The sequence below is a fragment of the Mustela nivalis genome, assembly GCF_964662115.1.
Source record: "Mustela nivalis genome assembly, chromosome: 20".
In the NCBI taxonomy this organism is placed as follows: Eukaryota; Metazoa; Chordata; class Mammalia; order Carnivora; family Mustelidae; genus Mustela; species Mustela nivalis.
Genome location: NC_139039.1, coordinates 7,637,308 through 7,660,031, shown reverse-complemented (window position 1 = coordinate 7,660,031; position 22,724 = coordinate 7,637,308). Strand labels below are relative to the sequence as shown.

Here is a 22,724-nt window from a genome sequence, read left to right as displayed (position 1 = left end):
TTATAGGGTGTCAGATACGAGTTTTCAGGAAACAAATGTCCTCACAAGTCACAGCCACTGGACGACATGGTCTCTGGGCTCCTTCCAGCTCTAATGGTGTGATTTCATAAACTGAGAATTGAATCACAGACTTTGCGAGCTAAAATCATAGTGCCAAACATTTCTCCCTAAGTGCTGTGGGTGTTTTTGCAGGCGGACAGTCCTGAAGACATGCACAGTTGGATTAAGGAGATCGGGGCAGCTGTCCAGGCCCTCAAGTGCCACCCCAGAGTAAGTCACTTCCTTTCTGGTACATGGTCACTGTCAACTTAAGAGACGGAGTCTCTCTGAGGGGGCAGGTTTTATTTGGTGAGGCAGCTGAAGCCTTGGGTTGTCATGTTTGTTTTCTCTTTCTACTGATTTTTGTTTTTACACAAAGTTTAATTGTTTGTTTTTTTGGTTGTTGGAAAGAGGTGAGGTAGGACTGAGTAAAGAGACCGAGTCTGTGATGTGTTCTACCCAGCTCCCTGCCAGGCAGACCTTGACACATCTGGAGTGAATTCTGTTGGTCAGACCTGATTTCTGTAGACAAGTGCCCCGGACCTATGAGGGGGTGATTCTGGGTGGGTGCTCTTCCTGGGGCTTTGGGATAAACATTGTCAGGAAAGGTCTTATTTTCCATTTTTTCCCCTTCCCTTTTATTTTTATAGGATATGTCCTTTTCTAGATCCATTTCTTTGACTCGCTCTGGAAGCTCCGGCCTCTCGGGGGGGCCCAACTCTGTCCTGTGCAGGGGGCGGCCACTTGTGGAAGAGAAAAAAGCTCTCTGCAAAGCCCCCTCTGTGGCTTCCTCCTGGCAACCCTGGACCCCTGTCCCCCAGGCCGGGGACAAGCTGCTTCCAGCTGAAGAGACTCCTGGGGACTCTCTGTTCACGCCTCGACTTGGGGAGAGCAGTACTTCTGGGGTGTTGCCTAGCTCCCGGATAAGGCACAGGTCGGAGCCCCAGCACCCCAAGGAGAAACCATTTCTGTTCAGCCTTGATGACGAGAGCATACGGACTTCTGATGTGTGATAGGGCGCGGTGTCCTGGGAGGGGGGAGGACTCAAGAGAAGGAGGCCATCACTCAGTTTCCCTACGTTTTGGAGGACAGTCAGAGAGCATTTGGCACTCATATTCCTGTGGAGGCTCGGTGGAAGGGGCCCATCCAGCTGGCCTGTTGGTTTTTTTGTTTTGTTTTGTTTTAAATACAAATATAGTGTATTTAACTTGGAAGCTAGGTTAGACCTGTGGGCACACTCAGTGGAGAGCAGGTTGCCTCTACTTTGCCCTAAGATCTTCCTGGTCAGAGGAGGTTGGGAGTACAATTTCATCCCCAACCAAGTTGTATTTCCTCATCCTAATTGTAGTTTTTTCCTTTACTTCCCAGGCCAGGCATAGAATCTTGGGCCAGTCCTCTGGTTTATCTAATTCCTGTTTATTGGCTGAGGTCTGACTGTGAGGTAGGAAGGTTGTAACTAAACCAGTTGGTTTGCTGGGGATACATTCTGAGCAGAGGTGTTAAAATCTTGGGGGGGCGGCAGATAGCTCTCAGAATGTCTACGAGGGTAGAGCCTCCCAGGGGACCTCCAGAGGGGAAGAAATAGGGATCTTGTTTGAAGGTATGGGCAAAGATTCCACCTCAGTGGATCGGCCAGTTCTGGGAATTGTTCTCTTCTTGTCTATGACCCCAAATAATGTCAACGTGAGTGGCAGACCTGCCCCCCAGTTTCTGTGTCAGGCCCTGGGGATGGGTTTATCGGTGTTAAAAGTCACGACTATTGAGAATAGAGCAGACATTTCCATCACTAGGGCATTATTTGGAAGTTCGGAGGGTTGATAAGTGTAGGATAATTCTCTTGTGTGAGAGATCAGATCTCTATCTTAGAGTGTTAGAATTGCTTTAGAGTAGGTCCTGGGAAAAGACCGACATCCAAATAAACGTCATCCAGATAAACTTTTCTGATCTGTGTTTTCCAGACAGAAGAAAAGGTCTGTTTCAGCACAGATTTCTTGAATCCTTAACCTCATAACTCTCTTCAGTGGGCTGATGTAGTCTAATTTTAAGTGCTGTATATTATAAACCCTGGTGGATTTGCTTTCTTTCTACTCTTTCTGTTGCCCTTTGAATGAAACTTTGCGGACTTGCATGATCAAACCTTGTAACCCTAAATAAGGTTCCATGTACTTAACAATACAAAGATAATCTTGAGCGGTATTTATATTTTTAGTAAAATAGAAACTGTGCATAGTAACATTGATTTAGAGGCTCTGCGTTGCTGACTAGAGATTTCCCAGGTAGAGCATAGATGGCACTTCCCACCCAGATTTTTGGGTGTACCTTCTTTCATTTGACAAGAAGATACTATTTCCAGGGTCCCTGGGAGAATTTGTCCAACTTACGTGCTGAACTGTTAACTTATCAGGATTCCTTAAAGGGAGAGGAAAAACTAACTCATTTCTGTCTATGCCTTTTATCAGCTAGATCAGTTAATTAGCTTTAAATTAAAAATTAATGACTAGAGGAAGATACCAAGAGATGCATTTTTACCTAAGTCAATCCTTCTCCTTCCTTATGTCTAGATCTAATACAGAGGCAAAAACGTGTCATCAGAAATCTTTAGGGGCGTGAGAGAAATCTTTGTTCCTTCCCGGCAGTGTAATTTCCTTGAAGTCCATGTCATGTTGAGAACTTTTCTTGACTACACTGCATTGAAGCTGTTTTTTCACTTAAATTCTTTGGCCTAGCGGTTCTGGTAGAAAAGACACGTAGTACTGGATTTCTCTCTCTCTCTCTCTCTCTGTCCTCTTTTTTGCAGACTCTTGTAGACTTTTGTCATCAGAAATTTGTGGCTTGAGAGTTAGTTATTTATGGGTGACCAAGGTTACAGCTTTAAGTAGCCTGATAAGTAGGCATTTCAGATTCTTAAAGCTCTTTGTCTCTCGTTTTGTCTTCAGATTTTCCTCAAGAAAATTCTTTGGCTAGATAGATCAGAGAAAGTACAAAATATTGCACTAACAAAAATAAGTTAGGAACTTTTGAGATCCCTTAAAACATTCCCTAACTCATGTAAGCTGTCATCTTTTGGTGTTTAAGCTGTGAAAATGTACCCATTTCTCTTTTGTTAAATAAACTCTCTGCTAGAATACTACTGCTAAATTAATTGGCCATTATAGTAAGCTGATAATGTTTCTTATTTCAGTAGGGTCTATTTAGGATGTGTTAAACATACATATAAATCTAGATTATATTATTATTATGAAAGAGGGGGAAAACAAGGACTCTAGTTGGCAAATACTTGGGAATACCAAATGGAAACATTGTTAATGTAGTTCCAATACCAGATAAATAGAATTATCTTCAGTGAAGTCTGTAAGGATTGTCATTCCCAAACCTTATTTCAGAATTTTGTGTCCATATTTCTTACCTTCTGGCCAATTTCACATCACAACTTTTTAATGTCACTGCACATGTGAGCCAAAGATAGTTCATATATAGTCAAAGCATTTGGCTTTAAATGTGTATGGAACCAGATGGAAAAAATAGGGCAGGGAAGCAGTATAGGTTAGTAGTTAAATGTATAGGCTTTGGAATAAATCTGAGTTTGGGGGAAAAAAAAAAGAACCAAAAAGGTACTGCATTTTCTTTGTGGAGTAAAAACCTTCTCTGAGTTGTGCTGTTTTCCTAAGACTTTCGAAATGGTCTTGACTCAGTTTATGTAACAGTATTACAGATGATCTTCCTAATAATTGAACTCTTTACCATCCCCTATTCTTGAGAGCTTAAGGATTTGCTTACTCAAGATCCCTTGGTGGTTCGTAAACATTGTTGGACCTTTTGCATCCTGGGAGATATCATAAACCTACTAAGGTGTAGAGTAGTCTCAGGTCAAAATATTGGAAGTTATACGTTTATTTTTGAGTAGAATGCTGAGTTCACCCACGTGAGAAAGAGCAGAGCGAAGTTCCAGCTTTATAGTTCACTTTAAGCAAAAGGTTTATTTTCCTTGCTGAATATAATAACTGTGCTCTGATATGGGCTAAAAGGACCTAAGTAGAGTTGAGCGTGGGATTTGATGTTTGTTTTTATTGTTGACCAATAACACCGTTTTGGAAATTGAGTTTCCCAAATGAGCTTTGTTTATGTTTATAAACTTTGAACATGTCAAAAATGGACAGTTTAGCAAATCTTTTCTACCACCATCACTTTTTTCTTACTTTTTTTTTTCTCTATGTTATTGCGTGCGGCAGTCAGTTACAGTCACTTGTACTAAGTAGAATTTGAATAAAGCTAATATTAGCAAAAATATATTGTTTGGGGGCACCTGGGTGGCTCAGTGGGTTAAAACCTCTGCCTTCGGCTTGGGTCATGATCCCAGGGTTCTGGGATCGAGTCTCACATCGGGCTCTCTGCTCAGCCCGGAGCCTGCTTCCTCCTTTCTCTCTGCCTGCCTCTCTGTCTACCTGTGATCTCTGTCAAATAAATAAATAAAAATCTTTAAAAATATATATATATATTGTTTGACCTCTCCCCCCACTGCTTATGAACGTGTGGCATGATTTTGTGTTTTGAACCAGTATGTTTCAGCTGTGAAATGCACTCACTGTAAGCACTGAGCTGAGTGCATGGAAACTGTTACGCTTCTCATTTTATGTGATCTCCTAATTGGTATGTAGCAAAAAATAATTTTCTAAAACTGTTTTGTTGCTTGTTTTGTAATAAAACCATGTGAAATACTGAAATATGGTGTGTGTTTTCCTAACGCTGACCTTCTGTCCGTGGGTGGGTGATCTCTCCTGTCAGTCTGCCCCATTATTGGTTTTCTGGACTTCCCGAGGTAGATCCCTGCACAGGGTAGGGTTGGGGACCTCTCTTCATTGCGTGGGGTGGACCTGGCCCTGGGGCGTGGGCGGGCACATGTGCTAGGGGATGAGGGTGTGTGTGTATATGGAGAGGTCTGCCAGGCTCTGCCCCTTAAAGTTCGGGGGTGACAGAGGCGACACCTAGCCGGGAGAAAGTGTTGCTCATTTTAGAGCAGTTGCCAGTCCAAAGTAAACTGGAGAGTGAAGAAGGAAGAGGCAAGATGACTAGACCGCAGCTGCGACCAGCTGTGCCGGGACGACTCCTCCTGCTGTGGCTGCTGCTGCCCCCGCTGCCCGTGCCCAGAGTCGAGGCTAGGAGGTCCAGGGCCTTGCTGCCCTGTCCCAGGGTCTGCGAGCCCACGCGCTGTCCCCCGCTGCCCACCTGCTCGGCGGGGTCGACGCCGGTGCTCGATCGCTGCCGCTGCTGCCGCGTCTGCGCGGCGGCCGAAGGCGAGGCCTGTGGCGGGGCGCTGGGCCGGCCGTGCGCCCCGGGGCTGCAGTGTCGCGCGCCGCTCAGCACCCGGCGCCTCCGCGGCGCCTGGGTCGGCACGTGCGGCTGCCCGGAGGCGGGGGCGGCGGTGTGCGGCAGCGACGGGCGCACCTACCCCAGCCTGTGCGCGCTGCGCGCCGACAACCGCGCCGCGCGCCTCCGAGGCGCGCTCCCCGCCCTGCCGGTGCTGAAGGGCGACTGCGCGGGTCGAGGTGAGCGCGGGGCCCGCGCGCTCGGACGGCTCGCAAGTCCCCGAAGCCGCTCGCCGCGGTCGCGCGGTTCGCCGCGGGCTTCCCGCCTTTGCCTCCCGATTCAACTCCCCGTTCCCAGTTTTCTTTCCGTCCGACGTGTCTCCTTACCAGTTCCCGTGCGGCTTCTCCCCGCCTGCCTCCCCACGCCTGTTGAATGGCGTCTTCCCTTTTTTCTTTTCTCTCTTTTTCTTTCCATCCGGGATGACAGGTCTGGTTCCCTCAAGGCGTCTCCTTGCGGGGTGGCGGCGAATACACCCAGGAGAGGGAGGGACAGGAGAGAGGAGGAGGCGAGAGCCCGGGGGATTTGGGATATGACGCCTGGTCCGGCCGAGCAGCGGGGCGCCCACCGCCCCCAAGAATGGAGCATTTCTTCGCAGGGACCAGGAGTGCGGGCGGGCTCCGGAGCAAGTACAACTTCATCGCGGAGGTGGTGGAGAAGGTGGCGCCGTCTGTGGTTCACCTGCAGCTGTTCCGCAGGTAAAGGAGGCAGGACGAGCCGCCAGCTACCCCAGCGGGCTGTTTCTGAGAGCTCACCTGCTCCGGATCCCTTTCTAGGCATCGTTTAGTCATAAAACCCGCTGTGAGGAAATCGCGGCTCGAGAGGGTTGTATACTCTGTTCAGGGTGGTTTAGCCAAAGAGCGGAAGCATAGGGATTGTGACTTCCAAATCGGGGCTACTCCTCTGCAATTAGGTGTCTGGGGTTTCTCTCCTCCTCGTCCCGCATGGACAAAACGGAAGGTCCGATGTCAGAGCCAGAAGGCATCCTGATGGTGACCTTGCTCAGGTCCCTCGTTTGCCTGGAAGGGAATCCTACGTCTCAAGGCCAGTTAGTAGTGGAACCCAAGCTGGAACCAGGCTTCTTTGACTCCCTTCCCCGCCTGGGTCCTCAATAATGTGGCACCAGGTCCACGTCTGCAGTGGTATGGTTAGGTGAGGCCTCTGAAGCAGAGAGTTGCTTCTCTGACCAGCGCTGAAGAAGGAGGGGAGGGAGTCGTCCCTGGAAAAGGAGAGCTGTGCTCAGCTCTCAGTCGTGGTTCCTAAGAGATGGCTAGGGCGCTGAACGTGCACAGACCAGTTAGACATGGAGAGAACGAAAACACAGACAGGGGATTGTAAAATGTCTGAGAAAACTGTGGTGGAGCTGTATTTGATAAATGAGAGGTTCCGTGTTCCCAGACTGGGATGGATCCCGAGATTTTCCTGCCCTCTGCTTATGCTGTGGTTTTGCTGGGACAGGTCACCTCTTAGCAACAAGGATATTCCTGCGTCCAGTGGCTCTGGGTTCATAGTGTCTGAGGATGGTCTCATTGTTACTAATGCCCACGTCCTCACCAACCAGCATCGGATCCAGGTGGAGCTCCAGAGTGGGGTCCAATATGAAGCCACTGTCAAAGACATTGACCATAAACTGGATCTTGCACTGATTAAGATCGAGCCAAATGTGAGTATGCAGGACCAAGTCAGTCTGTACATCTGGGGATTTCCATCAGTTTGCTGATATTTTCTGCTCCATCCCCGTTCCCATGCCACATCTTTTCTACCTCGTATATGCTATTTTCTAGTTTCCTTTCCCCCCTGTTTTTCACTCTTTTGTTTTCTGCTATGCCCATCTGTATATCCCTAACAACTTCTATTAACTATCCAGTCTCTCCTTCAACAGATGCTTCTGGGAAACTTATTTCTCTGCTTGCCTTAGAATACTAGCAATGATGGCAATGGATTCAGAGCTGCCGAGGAATACTCCGAGGTCCTTGCTACACAAAGTCTCGTCTGCACATCAGCAGCATCAGACATTATCTGAAATTTTTTTTTTAAATGCGGAATCTCAGATCCCACCTGGGCCTATTGAGTCAGAATTTGCATTTTAGTAAGATCTCCGGGTGATTCGTGTACACATTAAAATTTGAGAAGCACAGTTCTGGGTGATCTTTCTGTTTGTGGTTTAATTTTGACTCTAAAATTTTTAGTTGGGGGGGGGGTGCCTGGTGGCTTAGTCATTAAGTGTCTGGCTTTGGCTCAGGTCATTTTCTCATGGTCCTGGGGTTGAGCCCCACATTGGGCTCCCTGCTTAGTGGGGACTCTGCACCTCCTCCACTTGTGCTTGTCTTCTCTCTGTCATTCTCTCTCTCTCTCTCTCAAATAATAAATAATCTTTAAAAAGTTAAAATTTTGAGCTGGTATCGTGCTGCGTTGCTAATGTCAGTGTATGTTCATCAGCGACTTCACTGGTCCTTTAGTTACAGTAATTTCTACAGAACAATAATTTTAGATTTTAGAGATGATCCTTATCACCTTACCAAGTGAGAGGTCGCGGTTGCTGGAATTTGAGGAAGAAGCATCAGGCACTTACAGAACCCATGTGAGAGGGTGGGGGATTCTTGTCTTGTAAGTGTCCAAATGACCGAGACCTTGTCATATGTGTGTTCTACACAAATAAACTGGTTGATTATAGTCTTGATTTGTTCATCTCTCTGTTCCTCCCACCCCTCCTGGCTGTGTGCAGACTGACCTTCCTGTGTTGCTGCTGGGCAGGTCCTCTGACCTGCGGGCTGGAGAGTTCGTGGTAGCCTTGGGCAGCCCATTTTCTCTGCAGAACACAGTGACAGCAGGAATTGTCAGCTCTACACAGCGAGGGAGCAGAGAGCTGGGGCTGAAGAATTCAGACATGGACTATATCCAGACGGATGCCATAATTAACGTAAGTTTCTTGGGAGGGCCATCCTCAACCCATAATGTACTGGCAGGACAGTGAGAACATGTCAGAAGGCCCTCTTTTCCCTTTGGCCTGTTGGCGCTGTCCAGAGTTCAGTTAGACACTCACTGGAGAGATGGAATGCCATATTGTTAGAGTTAAGCCCATTTGATGTGACCGTCGGCATCCATGATATTGAGCAGTCTCTTTGGGTCTGTTATTGAGGTCACCTCTGCCGTAGAAGGTGGTGATTCTTTGGGTCTTGTCTGTTACCCGCACTGACTTCAGTGTTGGTGATGACAAGGGTGAGGCTTTGTCTGTCTATGAGGAACAGGGGCTCACCAGAGCTGGCTGCTTTGGGTAAACCTCTTTAGGAACCATGTATAAATGACAAGGAGAAAAGCACTGATGATTTTTTCAAATTCTGTCTTCAGCACGGCAATTCTGGGGGCCCTCTGGTGAACTTGGTAAGTGGCCACTTTCCTGGCTGTCTCATGTCTCTTCCCAACTTTCCAAGACTGACGATGCAGAATAGGATGTCACTTTTGTGTAGAGATCTTGGTGAGATGCTTTTTCTATGATTGCATCTTAGCTAAATAGTTAGCGAAGATCTAAGATCTGTGGCGGGGTTATCATCATTTACCCATCATCATTTACTTTTGCTTACTGACATCTCTTTGCCATGCTGTTTTCATCGCCAAGTTAACAAAAGCTCGGGGCACTAAATTAACATGTAAGTCAGATGACCCACTGTGCTACGTAATGTCTATCCTTGAAGACCGCAGGCTCCTGTATGGGAAGAACTGTCCCGCATCCCAACGTGCTAATAACTACATGACATGGTCTTTTTGGGGTTTTAGTCCTGACAGAGAAAAGCCGCAGGGAGAATCCATCCCTGTCATGTATTTAATTCTCAGATGTTGCTCATCATCTCTAGGAAAGGTGAGAGTTTCTAGTTGCTTAAATACCTGTGAAAACATAAAGTGCAGTGCTGTTTGACACGTAGTCTGTGATCATGCTGAGTCCCTTTGAGCTGATTGTTTTCCGTTCTTTACACATTGTACTTGCTTTTTGGAGGTTGAACTAAGTGAAATTACTGAGCGCTCTTTTACTCATAGTAATGCTACTCATATAGTTTTCTTGTGCCTGCTTTCTCTAATAGTGAGTTTAGTGGGGCACCTGGGTGGCTCAGTCGGTAAAGCATCTCTCTTTGGCTCAGGTCATGATTCCAGGGTTCTGAGATTGAGCCCAGCGTCAGGCTCCCTGCTGGGTGGGGAGGCTGCTTCTCCCTTTCCTTCTGTGTGTGCTCACACTCTCTCTCTTACTCTTTCTCAAAAAAAAAAAAAAAAAAGACAATGAGTTTAGTAGAGCAGGGCTGACATGCAAATTGTCGACCACACACCAGACCTACTGAATTATGGTATGTGTTTTAATACGATCAGAAGTCTCATTTTTTATCCTTCCCATTACCCAACAGAGGCTAAAGGGTGATGAGTGCATGAAGAGGAAAGGGTTTCCAACTTCATAGCTTTGGCCTTGTAGAGCTTTGTTCTCTGAGGTCAATTAGCTAACTCTGAAGAGTTCCATTGAAGTGTTGCTGAAAATCCAACAGCTTTTTGCCTTTTCCATGTTTATTTTTAGTTTCATTTGAGGAGAAAAGGCAAGTACTCCTTGTCCTCTTATCTGTGTCAAAATAGAAACTGGCTCACTTTTAAAATCATTTGATGAAGGAAAAAATGAACTCAGGTTTTAAAAAATATCCTCAGCAAGGGGGTGCCTGGGTGGCTCAGTGGGTTAATTAAGCCTCTGCCTTCAGCTCAGGTCATGATCCCAGGGTCCTGGAATCGAGCCCCGCATCGGGCTCTCTGTTCAGCGGGGAGCCTGCTTCCTCCTCTCTGCCTGCTTCTCTGACTACTTGTGATCTCTCCCTCTGTTAAATAAATAAAATCTTTAAAAGAAAAAATATCCTCAGCAGGGATCTGCACATGGGTAGGTTCCTATAAGGGTAACATCCACTGCTTTCTGAGGAAGTCCTCTTTCCTCTAGCCCCTCTTGTGCTCTGAGCCTCAGAGACTAGCTTCTCTCCCTCCTCTGACGGTCCTGGTTTTGTTCTGGTCGGTTTGCATGACTTGGCGACTGAATGATGACTCCTCCCTTGCCAGGATGGTGACGTGATTGGCATAAATACATTGAAGGTGACTGCAGGAATCTCCTTTGCGATTCCCTCAGATCGAATTCGACAGTTCTTGGCAGAATTCCATGAGCGCCAGTTGAAAGGTGAGGGGAGTTATGACTTTTAATTCCCCTCTTGTGTTTCTCAGGAGCCTTCCATCTGTTCTAGAGGCCGCCATTAGGATTGTGTAGAATACTGAGTCCCTGGTACCGAGCTCTTATCACGATGGTTTGGGTGGCAATAGGGGGGAACTGGGCACAAAAGCGGGCGTGTGTTGTAACCAGAAATACATGGATTATGGTGGAAGGGAAACCCATGGGTTGGAGATGGGAGGTGGATGGGAGGAGTGTCCGTGCTAGCGACAAAGGTTCTCTGAAGCACATTTTTATGGCTGACAGCCCGAAAGCGCAGTTATAATAATAGTAAGGATGTTCCGTGACTCGCTGTCTTTTAAGTTCTGTCAGAAGGAAAGAAGTTTTGTTGTTAGTAACGCCCTGTAACTTTCCTTTCCAGGGAAGGCTCTTTCACAGAAGAAGTATCTCGGTCTGCGAATGCTGCCTCTCACTATGAAGTAAGCAGGGGTTTCAGTATGTCTGGGCTGTTTTTCAGAAGCAAAAGGCAGAGCTGGATGGTCTTAACAGGGAATCTAAAGCATGTGGGCTCCAGCTGGCTACTCTTGTGAATGTAGGGCCCCGTTATCACGGGGTAGGTATCTGCCTCTGCCTGAATCATTTACGGTACATTTCACTAGCTTCTTTCACTGTGGCTATATGGAGCTTATAATGTCCAGAGGCTCAGGGCTTTGGTAGAGAACCGGCCCAACCCCAGGGAAGAATAATTGCGACTGGCCTGATGGAATCCTCAGTGGCTGCCTGAAGCCTTCAGTAGAACACACAAGAGTACCTATTGAGTTGGAGGCTTTGACCAGGGCTCAGATGATGAATTCATTGTGTTTCTTAACCTTCTGGGGAAACTTTTTCACTTTTCTTAGCCTTCTTCAAGAGATGAAAAGGCAAGATCCAGATTTCCCTGATGTGAGTTCTGGGGTTTTTGTGTATGAGGTGATTCAAGGAACAGCTGCTGAAAGGTAAGAGCTCAGGCCTTGACCCATCACCCAGCATGCCATGGTAAATGTGTGTCAGATCGAGATGTGCACAAGTCAGTGCAGTGACCCTAGCCACACATGGGTATTGAACACTGAGATGTGGCTGGTGTGGCTGAAGAACAGAATCTTATTTAATTTTAATTTATTTAAGTAAAAAAACAAAAAACAAAAAACAAAACAGAGGCAAGCTATATAAAAGTTTTTCCATGAGACATGCCTTTTGTTTTGGAAGGACTGCCTGTAACTTTAATCAACTGCATTGTTTAAGATGTTGTATAGCAGCATAATAGATGTGTCTTGTTTCTAGTGGGTTTCAAAAACTTAAATGAAATGGTCTAAAATACCTATTAATAATTTAAAAAGTTACATATTAAAATACATATATTGACTTAAATAGGTATATTATTAAAATGAGCCTCATCTGTTTTTAGTGAGATTTTCAAAAATAAAGATCGTTTTAAAAAGTGTGGCTACCAGAAAATTTAAAATTACATATGTGGCCTGCCTTACACTTCTGTTGGACAGTGCTGATTTAGACTTGTGTACTTGTGGGTTTTTTTGGGGAAGGGGATGGGTTTTTTGTAGCTCAGGAATTCATGATGAGTTAATAGCGAAAGTTTTAAATCAGTTTTGCTAGGAATTCCCAAATCTACTCTTGATATCTTATTTATTAAGAATAGGAAAAATTTAAAAAAAGGGGGGGGGCACCTGGGTGGCTCAGTTGGTTGAGAGACTGCCTTTGGCTCAGGTCATGGTCCCAGAGTCCTGGGATCAAGTCCCACATCAGGCTCCCAGCTCCATGGGGAGTCTGCTTCACCCTCTGACCTCCCCTCTCATGCTCTCTCTCACTTTGTCTCTCTCTTTCTCAAAATAAATAAATAAAAATCTTTAAAGAAAAAAAAAAGAATAGGAAAAATTCAGAGGGCTAAAGGCTTAAGAACGTGTTTTAGGTACTTTTTTCCTTTGAACTAGAGGCCAGCACTGAATGAGTGAATGTTAATAAAGCAGATGCTCAAACAGCTCATCAAAGAAGTGCTCCAGCTGATTTTACTCTTGTTTTTAAACATTTATACTAACTACTGAGGAAAGAGGCGGTTTGTCCTACAATTATTCTCTTGGGTCCCTCTCTTACACTTGAGCATATTCTCACTACTTTTGTTTCTCAAAGCTCAATTATCTTTTGATATTATGACAACTCTTTTCAGTAGGGGAAAGAAACTACGGGGTACTAATTGTTAATAGCGAAATGTTAGGTCTTGTGTTACTAAATTTGGCTCATCATAGGCCTTCCTAGATATTCTTGCTTCCTGCCCTCCCCCCAGCCCTTTATTTTTATCTTTTGGTTCAAGGCTAAAGCTATTTCTTTCAGGTATCCTGGTCCTTGCTACTCAAATGTGGTCTGTAGATCAGCAGCACGGCATCACCTGGGGCTCTTTTAGAAATGCAGAAGGGCACCTGGGTGACTCTGTTGGTTGAGCCTCCGACAGTTGACTTAGACTCAGGTCATAATCTTGGGTTGTGAGATCTGGCCCAGAGTCGGGGTCTGTGCTTAGTGTGCAGTCTGCTGCTCTCTCTTTGCCTCAGCCTCTCCCCCAGCTCACTTACTGTTTGTCAAATAAATAAATGAGTCTTTAAAAAAAAAAAGAAAAAAGAAAAATATGTAGAATGACAGGCCCTACCACTAAATCAGAATCTGCATTTTAAACAAGATCGCCAGGTGATTTGGATGAACATTGAAATGTGGGACTACTGCTTTCTTGAAGTCACTTGTAGTCATTTAATCTGATGTCCCTCTTCCTGCCCATTACTGACTTTAAGAGAAATCATCAGCCTGGCTATATATTTTTTTGAAGTGTTTCATGTTTGGAGGTGTTTTTTTGTTTCTAGAATATATATTCTGTGTGAAGCAAATATATTGGAGACAGAATATAATCACAACTTTGGGGAAAAGGAGCCTAGAACCAGAACCTTGAATATTTAGACTTGACAGCATGACTGGTTTTTGACTTAACTGGAAGCAGAGCTATCATGTTGTGGGTGGAGATGGGGCAAGTAAGTGGGCTGTCAAAACCGAACTGATCAGAGTACAATTGTATGGGGAAAAATAAATAAATAATAAGTAAATAAAATCATTAAAAAAATGACAGCAAGATAGTGCCATAAAAGACAGACATTAAATTTGAAACGGGGACAAGTAAAACTTAGTTTCATGGTCCTTTTTTTCTCCCTCTCCCAGCTCTGGGTTGAGAGACCACGATGTAATTGTCAGCATAAATGGGCAACCTGTTACCACCACAACTGATGTTACTGAAGCTGTTAAGGACAATGATTCCCTTTTCATCGTGGTTCGTCGAGGAAGTCAAACTTTGCTCCTGACAGTCACACCTGAAATAATCAATTAAGTATCTTGCTTTAAAGAGAAATCATCTAACAAAACCACACTATATTACCTGGTTTTTACTGGAGATGTGCCAAAGTTAACAAGTTTTAGGGTCTCTTTCTTAAGAAAAATGAATGCTTTAAAATATACAGACACACACACACACACACACACACACACACACACACACACACACTTAGGGATCTTTAGATTGGGGTGCTCAAATGTTGCTAAGAAGCCCCACTAAAGCAAGTGAAGGACATGGTGCCAGGAAGTCTGGGAAGCTGATAACATTTTATTTCAACACAGGAAACAACTGAAAAACAAGCAGTTTCTAATTTAACCTTGACAGAAGGACACTTGTGGATTTTAAAACTTCTCTGTAGCCACAAACTGGATATAACACAAATGTGTGTGTACACACACATACATGTACACACACGAACAGACCTACCAAATATGAAGAAACAACCTGAATCCAGAGTGCAAAGGAAATTGAATTTTTCCTAACACTGCCTTTTTTCAATTAGTTTTCCAGGTTGTACCACATTTGGCTAGGGTCTGTAGATGTGCAGGATGAGCATTATTTGTAAATCAGATTCAAACTGACAACGGCAGATTCTCACAGAGAAACACTAGGTTCTCATGATCACCCTGGCAGTGGTCTCCAAAAGCTTTGAGTAGGAGAGGGCTTCTTTTATAGGACAGATCCTTCAATAATTTACAGACTATGACCTTTTTACCTGAGCTCATCCTCCTGGCAACATTAGGGATTTTCAGCCTGAAGGCTGCCAAAGTATTGGTGTTTTTAAAGAAAATAGCTTTTGATGGGGTTTGTGAATATTCTGAAGATTTTTTTGAAAAGTGTGAGATGAGGCAGGATGGCTTAGAGCAGGATCTTATTTTCTTCGGTAAGATTTTAATTTCTTTTCCAGATTTCTCTTACAAGTCAGTATTTTATTTTTGTTTTTTAAAATATGGGATCTTAAATTCTATGCAAAATTTTATTTATGTGCATTTTTTCCTGGGGAGGGGGTCTGGCTTTTTTCATGACCTCCAACAATTTAAAAAATACTATATACTTATAGTACAGACATTATGGATAAGAATCTACCAATTATTACTGTTACAAACAAGGTCAAGGTCAATGTGGTACAGAATTTTCAGGACAGAATAATCTTTTAATTTTTACACATTTGTCAACCATTTAATAATATAAGAACAGTAATCATATTAATCAGGGATAAATCTGAAGCTTTCAGAAAAGCTGCTTCATAATGATAGAGCATATCCAGTGTTAATTTAACTGTGATTCTTGGTGCTTATGTCAACTTAAATTAGGAGACCAAGTTTTAAGTAGTTCTACCTTGTTTCTAGAATTTATCCTGATTATCAGGCTCTTTGTTTGACCTGTCTGTAAAGTCCTCCTTTTACTTCATATTTAAGAGTTCTTTTCAACTTAAATTGCAAAGGATGGGAACTAGGTTTCTCAGAACTTACAATTTAGAACAATTCCTTTTATTGCCAGTGATTTGGGAATGCAAAAGCTTGGCTGTCTCTTCTTCCAAACAATTGAGTCCGGTAGCCCACAGTGAAAACTTCTGGTACCATGCTTATTTTGACAGAATGTGTTCTTTTTGCCCCCATAAATCACGTCTTAACTCCACCCAATTCTTGGTAATTCTGTCCTTTAAGTAGGAATGTTGTTTTTTTTTTTCTTTTTGCCCTAAAGGTATGACACTTTTCACCTTACCTAACATAATTGTGAAGAATAATTTTATATTAGTTGCAGAAGATTTTTTTTTAAACAGCCTACAACATAAGCTCTCTGAACTTGTATATAACTAATTTTTAGATAGGATAGTCAAGAGGAGAGCTTACCCCAGACATACCTGATTATTGTTGGGCTTTCAAAATATAAATGAAATGAAATTATTGTACTGCATATACCGCCTCTGGAGCATAATAATGATGTAACAATAGGATTTATTAGTAGAGTGGTTCATTTCAAATGCCTGGCTTTTAGCAAAACATACAGAATTTTGAGTCTCACTCTACTTACTGAAAATACCAAACAGCATTCCAGGTTGGCAAAATTTATTCCACAACTTAATTTCAGAAAGTCAGAATTTCAGTGAGTATTAAAATCCATGGCCATTTTACTTCTGCTGAAGATCTTCACTGGTTCGGCTTCACATCTCCTCTGCATGAAGATTTAGGGTCACAAAAGGCACCTAAAAATATTTACTTTGCCCATCTTGTTGGGTCCACTTGCTCCAATGTACTGAAGATACAGCAATGTATAGAAATACAGTATGGAAACCCCTGCAACTTACAAGATAGTGAGGAAAGGTACACACTTGATTCCCAAACACTGTTTGTCATTTCTAGTCTGCAAGATAAAATTTGGGTTGAAAACCCAGAGTCCAAAGAAACCTTCCTAACCAAACCCATTCCCTCTGAAGAAGGAAAGTAATGGTCAGGTCTGTTATCAAGGAAGTTTTGAGCCTGTAGAGATGAATTCAGAAGACATGCCTCTCTGGGCCATGACCACAGCTCTTTTTAGTAGACAGTGCACCAATTGCTGCCATCACTTGGCATCAGCCCTCCAGTAATAAGCAAAATAAGGTCAACAAACCACCAAATCCCAAGTCCTCCAAGTGTCAATAGCTTCCCCACTGCTGTGCCAGTGTGTCCCAGACAGAAACGGTCCACTCCGAAACATCCCAGGAAGAACGAATAGAGTAAAGTGGTTATGAAGTAGTGTCCCGTGTATCTAGACAGAACAAATGAAGAGGAAGATGTTTACCACATGAAAATTAAAACTTAAGGACTAATGAATTTAATGCAAGTGAAAGGATGATGTAGCAGTCCCTCTGTGGCCTCTCATCCTCCCCAAAAAGAAAATCTCTAGTTGGCCTAGGCTCTCAGAAGAGTACTACCTAGGGGCATAAAGGAACAAATACTGACTGGACTGGACACGAGCTAATCAAGCACATGTGCTCTGTAGGCATCCTGGGAGGAGTAGAGTCTGGGCCTGCAGCCCTCCCTGACTCAGGCACCTTTCCTGAGGCTGCATTTCTGAATGCAGTTCTCTATGGAAATGTCATGGTCTTTCCTCAGATGAGCACTGATCTCTGTATACCCTTCTATTGTTTTGTGGCGACTAAAAATGAGGTTTCTTCAGTAAGGACTTGGGTCTTATGTACTGCAATGACACTCAATTACAATTGCTCTAATATTGTCATCAAACACCACGGACTCCATTAGCAACTGATATAAATACACGCTGTGCCTTCCAGCAAAATTTACAGATTTTACCCTAATTCTTTAAGATAAACTTATTTTTCAGGAGAGAGATCCACACTTGTCATAATAAAACCTTTATTTCTCTGGGATGCCTGGGTGGCTCAGTTGGTTAAGCATCTGCCTTCAGCTCTGGTCTTGATCCCAGGGTCCTGGGATAAACCCTGACATTTGGCTCCCTGCTTAGCAGGGAGTCTGCTTCTCCCTCTGCCTGTGCTCTCGCTCTCTTTCTCTGTGACAAATAAATAAAACCTTTAAAGAAATAAAGAAAGCAAGAATAAAACCTTCATTCCTCAAACATTAAGACTATTTTTTTTTTTTTAAGATTTTATTTATTTATTTGTCAGAGAGAGAGCGAGCGAGAGCGAGCACAGGAAGGCAGAGTGGAAGGCAGAGGCAGAGGGAGAAGAAGGCTCCCTGCGGAGCAAGGAGCCCGATGTGGGACTCGATCCCAGGACGCTGGGATCATGACCTGAGCCGAAGGCAGCTGCTTAACCAACTGAGCCACCCAGGCGTCCCACATTAAGACTATTTTTATAGGATTTATGTCTACCATAGGAATTTTGGAGCTAGATCATCTGGTCTAGCTCCTTTATTTTGTAGGTGAGGGACAAAGTCTCTGGTCTTCTATTGACACTTAGAACTTATGGCCTCTGGTCTCATAAGTCCAGTGTCCTCTCTTTTTGTAACCACATCACTCCTGCCCATGGATTATGCGCAGTAGTAATCATGTTGCCCTTTTAACACTTAAGATAAAAGAAAAAAGTCATATCATGAGATGACAAGGAAAACAGCTCCACCTCTATCCAAGTACCAACTACCCCATTCAAAGTAACACTTACTTTATACAAGGTTTATTCTCCCGCAGGAAGGTCCTAGGACTGGCACACTCAATCCCATCGAGGGCCCGGCACTGGACAGAAGTGTGTTCCACATCACTGTAGGCCTGCCCACCGAACTGTGGCATAAAAACCAAACCAAAACAAAACAACCCAAACTTACCAAAGAAGTTACACAAAACAGATCTTTATGTTCATTAATAAGAGGTGACTCAGGACAATATTGTACAATATTGTACTAATAAAGTTGGGGTAAGGCTGTGTTCAAGAGCAAGGAATTTAGTGATTCAAGTGATTTTAAATTATTCCACCCTAACTGTATGTTGTTTTAAATAAACTTTTTTTTTCTTGTAACTAGCTTCTTTAATATGGTGAAAAAATTTAAAATCAGTTTCATTAAACACCACTTAGAATAGATGGACACAATATTTTAATTATCCTGTATTTACAGGAAAGAGCACATAGTTGAGCATTTGGGAATGGGCATTTAAAAAAATCAATGTGTATTAGAAGTTCTATATATATTGTAAATGAACATAATTAGGAAAAGACCTCAGAATATCATGACTCACAACTTTTTTTTTTTAAAGATTTTATTTATTTGACAGACAGAGATCACAAGTAGGCAGAGAGGCAGACAGAGAGAGAGGAGGAAGCAGGCTCCCTGCTGAGCAGAGAGCCCGATGCAGGGCTCTGGGTCCTGGGATCACGACCCGAACCGAAGGCAGAGGCTTTAACCCACTGAGCCACCCAGGCGCCCCAGAACTTTTTTTTGAATGTGGGATTATCAGATATCTGTAGTATGTTTTTGTGTGTTTAAATTTTAGCAAAAAATTTCAGAACAGGACCTCTGACCATTTATGTAATTGAATTCTAGCAGAGAAAGCACAGCTGTACATTCTCCACTGGCACCTTATTAAGTTGTTCACTCCTATTTTCACTGGTGCATTCCTTAAAGGGAAGGGAGCTGGAAATCATACTTCCCCTGGGATTTAGGTGTTTTGAGTACTGGTCCTCTAGGACTTCTGGGGAAAGTGGCAGCTTGAGTGGCCTAACAGGAACAGTTCAGTTTTTAATTATAATAGGTAAAAGCAGGGGCACCTGGGTGGCTCATTTGGTTGAGCATCTGACTCTTGATTTCGGCTCAGGTCATGATCTTAGGGTCATGGGGATTGAGCTCTGCATCCAGGCTTTGCGCTCAACACAAGTTGGCTTGAGATTCTCTCCCTCTGTCCCTCTTTCCCCTCTTTGCTCTCTCAAATGAATAAATAAATCTTAAAAAAAAAAAAAATAAAACGGACAAAAGTGATCTCTATACAATGCTACTCAAACCTTCAAAACCTTCATTGATAATTATCCACACATCAAGATCTCATTTTATTGAAAATGTTTCTTTACACATGACTGCATTAAGAGTTGCCTTTTGGTCTTATTACTTTCAGTTTTATTTCTCTGTCTCTGATTTAGTACAAACCATATTTTCCCATAAGTCTCTTATAACTGATTGACTCTTGACTTGCATTATGCAGCATGATGGGGAGGTACATGAATTTCACTGGTTTTGGGGAGACTAACTAGGATGTTATTAATGGAACTGAATGGCTTTCTTCCATCCCAAGAGGCCGTTGTACTTAAGGCTTCTCCTTGAATACAACCTTCTACAAAGGCAGATACTGATAGGCCCCATCTATTTCTTAAGGACATGGTGGAAAATGCTTGCCTTATGAAAAGAAAGATCATTGGCAAAAGGAGCTTTGCCCGAAATGCATGTGTAACAAAGATGCAGCTTAGTCCATTATTGGTTTTAGAAAGTGCATAAGCAAAGAAAAAAAAAGTGCATAAGCCTTTCTTTTGTTCTTTTAGGAAAGTGCATACTTGAAGGATAATGAGGAGGTGACATTAATAGCTTTAAATCAATCAATATCAGCCCAAAGAAGCAAAGACAGTTTGGTCTGTGCACCTGGGTAGTTTTGGCACAGACACTCCTTCCTGAGGAAATGAAATGGCTTGATCAGTCACTGATGCTGGCCAGGCTGGAAATTTCCAGGAAGTCATTCTAATTAAGTCTATAGGAAGGTAACTTCATATCCCTGATACTTTGTTGTAACAGCATTTGGCCAGTACTATTTCTCTACGGAAGAGTTTGCTTATAAAACAAAATGAAAACCCACCTTGAGACAACCATAACCGAGTTCCTGGGATGCAGTTGCATTTCCAACATGATCCACTGGGTCGTCACATTCTATAAATTCATCAGGGCTGTAAAGCACCAGTAAGATCATGACTGTCATTCTCATATGGTTTTTGCAAATGGCTGTTTAAGTGCATATAATCAAAACAGGCAAGAGGCACTTCAGGTTTTCTAGGGTTTAATTCTGACTGATCCCCAAGGCAAGAGATGCTGTCAGACTGAAGAACAGCAGGTCAAATAGACAGCCATCCAAATGATCCTTTTACTGGGGAAAGGAAGCGTTTCTGGTCCTATTTCTACGTGGATTCTACTTCTCCTATGGCTTTCTCCCTTTCCTGGGCAAGGAGCCACAAGACAATGGGAACAAAATCGAAGCCAAAGGATTCCCAGTTCTCTTTGCATTTCCCAAACGCCTTTTCTCACGGACTAAAAAGAGATGTTAAAAATGACTCGGTTCTGCAACGGTTAGGATATTGCTTTTCTAAAAGAAAGTGCCTCGTGGCAAGGACAAGTCATTTCCTCTATTTGTGCCTCATAGTGAACACCTACAAAGGATTCTCCTTCGTTAAAGGGAGCGGGATAGAGAAGGCACAACCTCGTACCCTTCTTCCGGAGACTATATGATGTCACTCCTCCCTAGTTCTCTTTCGGGATCCCAAGGGATCTGCCACCGACACACAAGGTTTCCCCCTGCATGGGTGAGAGGAGTGAGAAACCTGGATGAAATTAACCTCCCGCATGCTGACTGTCAGGTCCTCAGGAGGAGAGGGTCTGGGGGAAAAAAAGCAGCCTCCCTTCCCCCACCCCAACACCCATACATCCTTGGCCCCATCTCCATCTCTGCCTCGACGTCTGGGTAGCTTACAGGTAAGAGCAAAGGATGACTGGAGACTGGGGGTCGCCATATTCCCAGCTCGGAGCGCCGGCCGAGCCCTCGGGGTGGGCGGCGCCAGCGGATGTGAGCTCGGGTTCGGCCGTAGCGTTGTGCGAGTGGCTCCGAGAGACACAGTGCAGCAGAAGTAGGTTCCCCAGCAGCAAAGCCGCCTGGCCGCACAGAAGTAAGTAACTCACCGGGCAACCACCCAGCACCATCTTCCCGGGCCCAGTGGCGGAGACCCGGACTCAACCACAAAGCCGAGCCTACACATTCGACTCAAGCAAGCCCTGCCGGGTTAGGCCTTTCCGCGGAGCCGGACTCCTCGCCACAAAATAGCCAATGGGCGCGCGGTTCGACGCTCCGCCCAACGCCCACAAGCCAATCAGAAAAGGCTGCGCAGGGGGGCGGAGCTGGCCTTCATTTCTGCTCCTCAATTCCGCTTCTGGGTCTCGCGCTCCGCCTTCTTTTCCTTCTGGTACTTCCTCCAATCAGGTTCTTCTACGCCCAAAGTAGGCGGGCCTAGGAGCAGAGAGGGCGGGGGCTTGTCAGGCAGTAGGCGGGGCAGCGAGTGTGAAGGGGCGGGGCGGACTAGTGAGGGTTTTAGCGGCCGGGACAGAAATCCTTTCTCCCGCCGGCGACTGGATTTTTCTCTACGTCAGCGTAGGGAGCGCGATGTCGGGAGCGAGCTCGGACAAGAGCCGAGTTGCGTCAGTGCCGAGCGCGTGTTCGTCCCGGGAGCGCGCATCCCGGCCAGCTCTGGGGCCCCGGCAGGGCTGGGAAATGATGGAGCAGGCGGAGGCAGAGGCGACCCAGTGTTGAGTGGAACCTGCGGAATCTGCCGCGATGGGATCGGGCGCAGGCTCGCCCTTTCGGGTCCTCCGGCTCCAGTGGCTGCTGCTGTTTGACTTGGTGGGCCCAGTTCTCGGTGGGGCTCGGCCAGGTGGGTGTCCGCCCCGCAGGGAGCTCTGAGATTTGTTTCCTAGGGTTGGGACGCTCGGAGTTACCCCGCGGTGCCTGGGCGCGGAGGGGCCTGGCTGGGGACTGGACCTGGGGTCGGGAGGCGGAGCCGCTCCAGCTGTGTGTGCAGAGTGCTCCGACCCGAGGCTCGGGGTCTGGCGCCCCAAACCCTTCTTGGCAGTGTTCTGGCTGGTCCCTTTTCCTCCGTCTCCGGCTTGGCAGAGCCTTTTGCGGTGCGCCCCACCCCCATCTCGCTCATAACTGGGTCCCCCAGACTCTCTTGGGACTTCTCTGGGACCGACTCTGCCCTCAGGGAGTCGGCTGAAAAGCCTTGGAGTCTGAGTGCACGCCGAGGGTGTGTTCTTGTTTAAACTGCTTTGAGAAATGGAGCTTGGTTTTGCTTGTGAGTTTATGTCACTTGGAAAGAGACCGGGAGATGGAAGTTTGGCTCCAGGTTATCATAATTTGAAATTTTGACGTTAATTTTAAGAGCGGAGTTTCTAGTATGTCCACCGAACTCGATTTAGTGATGGAATAAAGGGGGGTTGCTCATTTGTCTTGGGCCATTTTGTTGTTATAGTA

At 44.8% G+C, this 22,724-nt stretch overlaps 4 protein-coding genes across 7 annotated transcripts in view; 3 read left to right on the top strand and 1 right to left on the bottom strand.

The window, feature by feature from the left end:
- PLEKHA2 (pleckstrin homology domain containing A2) overlaps positions 1–4,760 on the top strand; it is a 79,370-nt gene extending 74,610 nt beyond the window's left edge. For all 4 annotated transcript variants that reach the window (XM_082715375.1, XM_082715374.1, XM_082715372.1 and 1 more), the window contains 2 exons: positions 193–270; positions 690–4,760. In XM_082715375.1, coding sequence (XP_082571501.1) covers positions 193–270; positions 690–1,052 — 441 coding nt within the window. In that variant the 3' untranslated portion in view covers positions 1,053–4,760. The remainder of the gene's footprint in view (positions 1–192; positions 271–689) is intronic.
- An 86-nt stretch (positions 4,761–4,846) lies between these two features.
- Positions 4,847–16,201, top strand: HTRA4 (HtrA serine peptidase 4). Its single transcript, XM_082715371.1, has 9 exons — positions 4,847–5,582; positions 5,999–6,098; positions 6,859–7,063; positions 8,126–8,320; positions 8,749–8,781; positions 10,477–10,591; positions 11,001–11,058; positions 11,479–11,574; positions 13,829–16,201. The coding sequence occupies exons 1-9, from the start codon at positions 5,102–5,104 to the stop codon at positions 13,992–13,994; spliced, it is 1,449 nt and encodes a 482-aa protein (XP_082571497.1). The 5' UTR covers positions 4,847–5,101; the 3' UTR covers positions 13,995–16,201.
- TM2D2 (TM2 domain containing 2) lies at positions 15,939–21,539 on the bottom strand. Its single transcript, XM_082715376.1, has 4 exons — positions 21,174–21,539; positions 20,289–20,376; positions 18,121–18,236; positions 15,939–16,748 (listed from the first exon to the last, which is right to left on the bottom strand). The coding sequence occupies exons 1-4, from the start codon at positions 21,398–21,400 to the stop codon at positions 16,535–16,537; spliced, it is 645 nt and encodes a 214-aa protein (XP_082571502.1). The 5' UTR covers positions 21,401–21,539; the 3' UTR covers positions 15,939–16,534.
- A 146-nt stretch (positions 21,540–21,685) lies between these two features.
- Positions 21,686–22,724, top strand: part of ADAM9 (ADAM metallopeptidase domain 9) — a 148,815-nt gene continuing 147,776 nt past the window's right edge. Inside the window, exon 1 of the mRNA XM_082715345.1 lies at positions 21,686–22,125. Within this exon, the coding sequence (XP_082571471.1) occupies positions 22,029–22,125 (97 nt within the window). The 5' untranslated portion in view covers positions 21,686–22,028. The remainder of the gene's footprint in view (positions 22,126–22,724) is intronic.

Coding starts and splice junctions, on each gene's coding strand:
- TM2D2 (XM_082715376.1), bottom strand. CDS start 21,400: ATGGTGCTGGGTGGTTGCCCGGTGAGTTACTTACTTCTGTGCGGCCAG. Junction 20,377..21,173: donor GTCATCCTTTGCTCTTACCT/GTAAGCTACCCA, acceptor GGTGCTTTACAG/CCCTGATGAATTTATAGAAT. Junction 18,237..20,288: donor TCGGTTATGGTTGTCTCAAG/GTGGGTTTTCAT, acceptor TTTATGCCACAG/TTCGGTGGGCAGGCCTACAG.
- HTRA4 (XM_082715371.1), top strand. CDS start 5,102: ATGACTAGACCGCAGCTGCGACCAGCTGTGCCGGGACGACTCCTCCTG. Junction 5,583..5,998: donor GGGCGACTGCGCGGGTCGAG/GTGAGCGCGGGG, acceptor ATTTCTTCGCAG/GGACCAGGAGTGCGGGCGGG. Junction 8,782..10,476: donor GGGGCCCTCTGGTGAACTTG/GTAAGTGGCCAC, acceptor CTCCCTTGCCAG/GATGGTGACGTGATTGGCAT.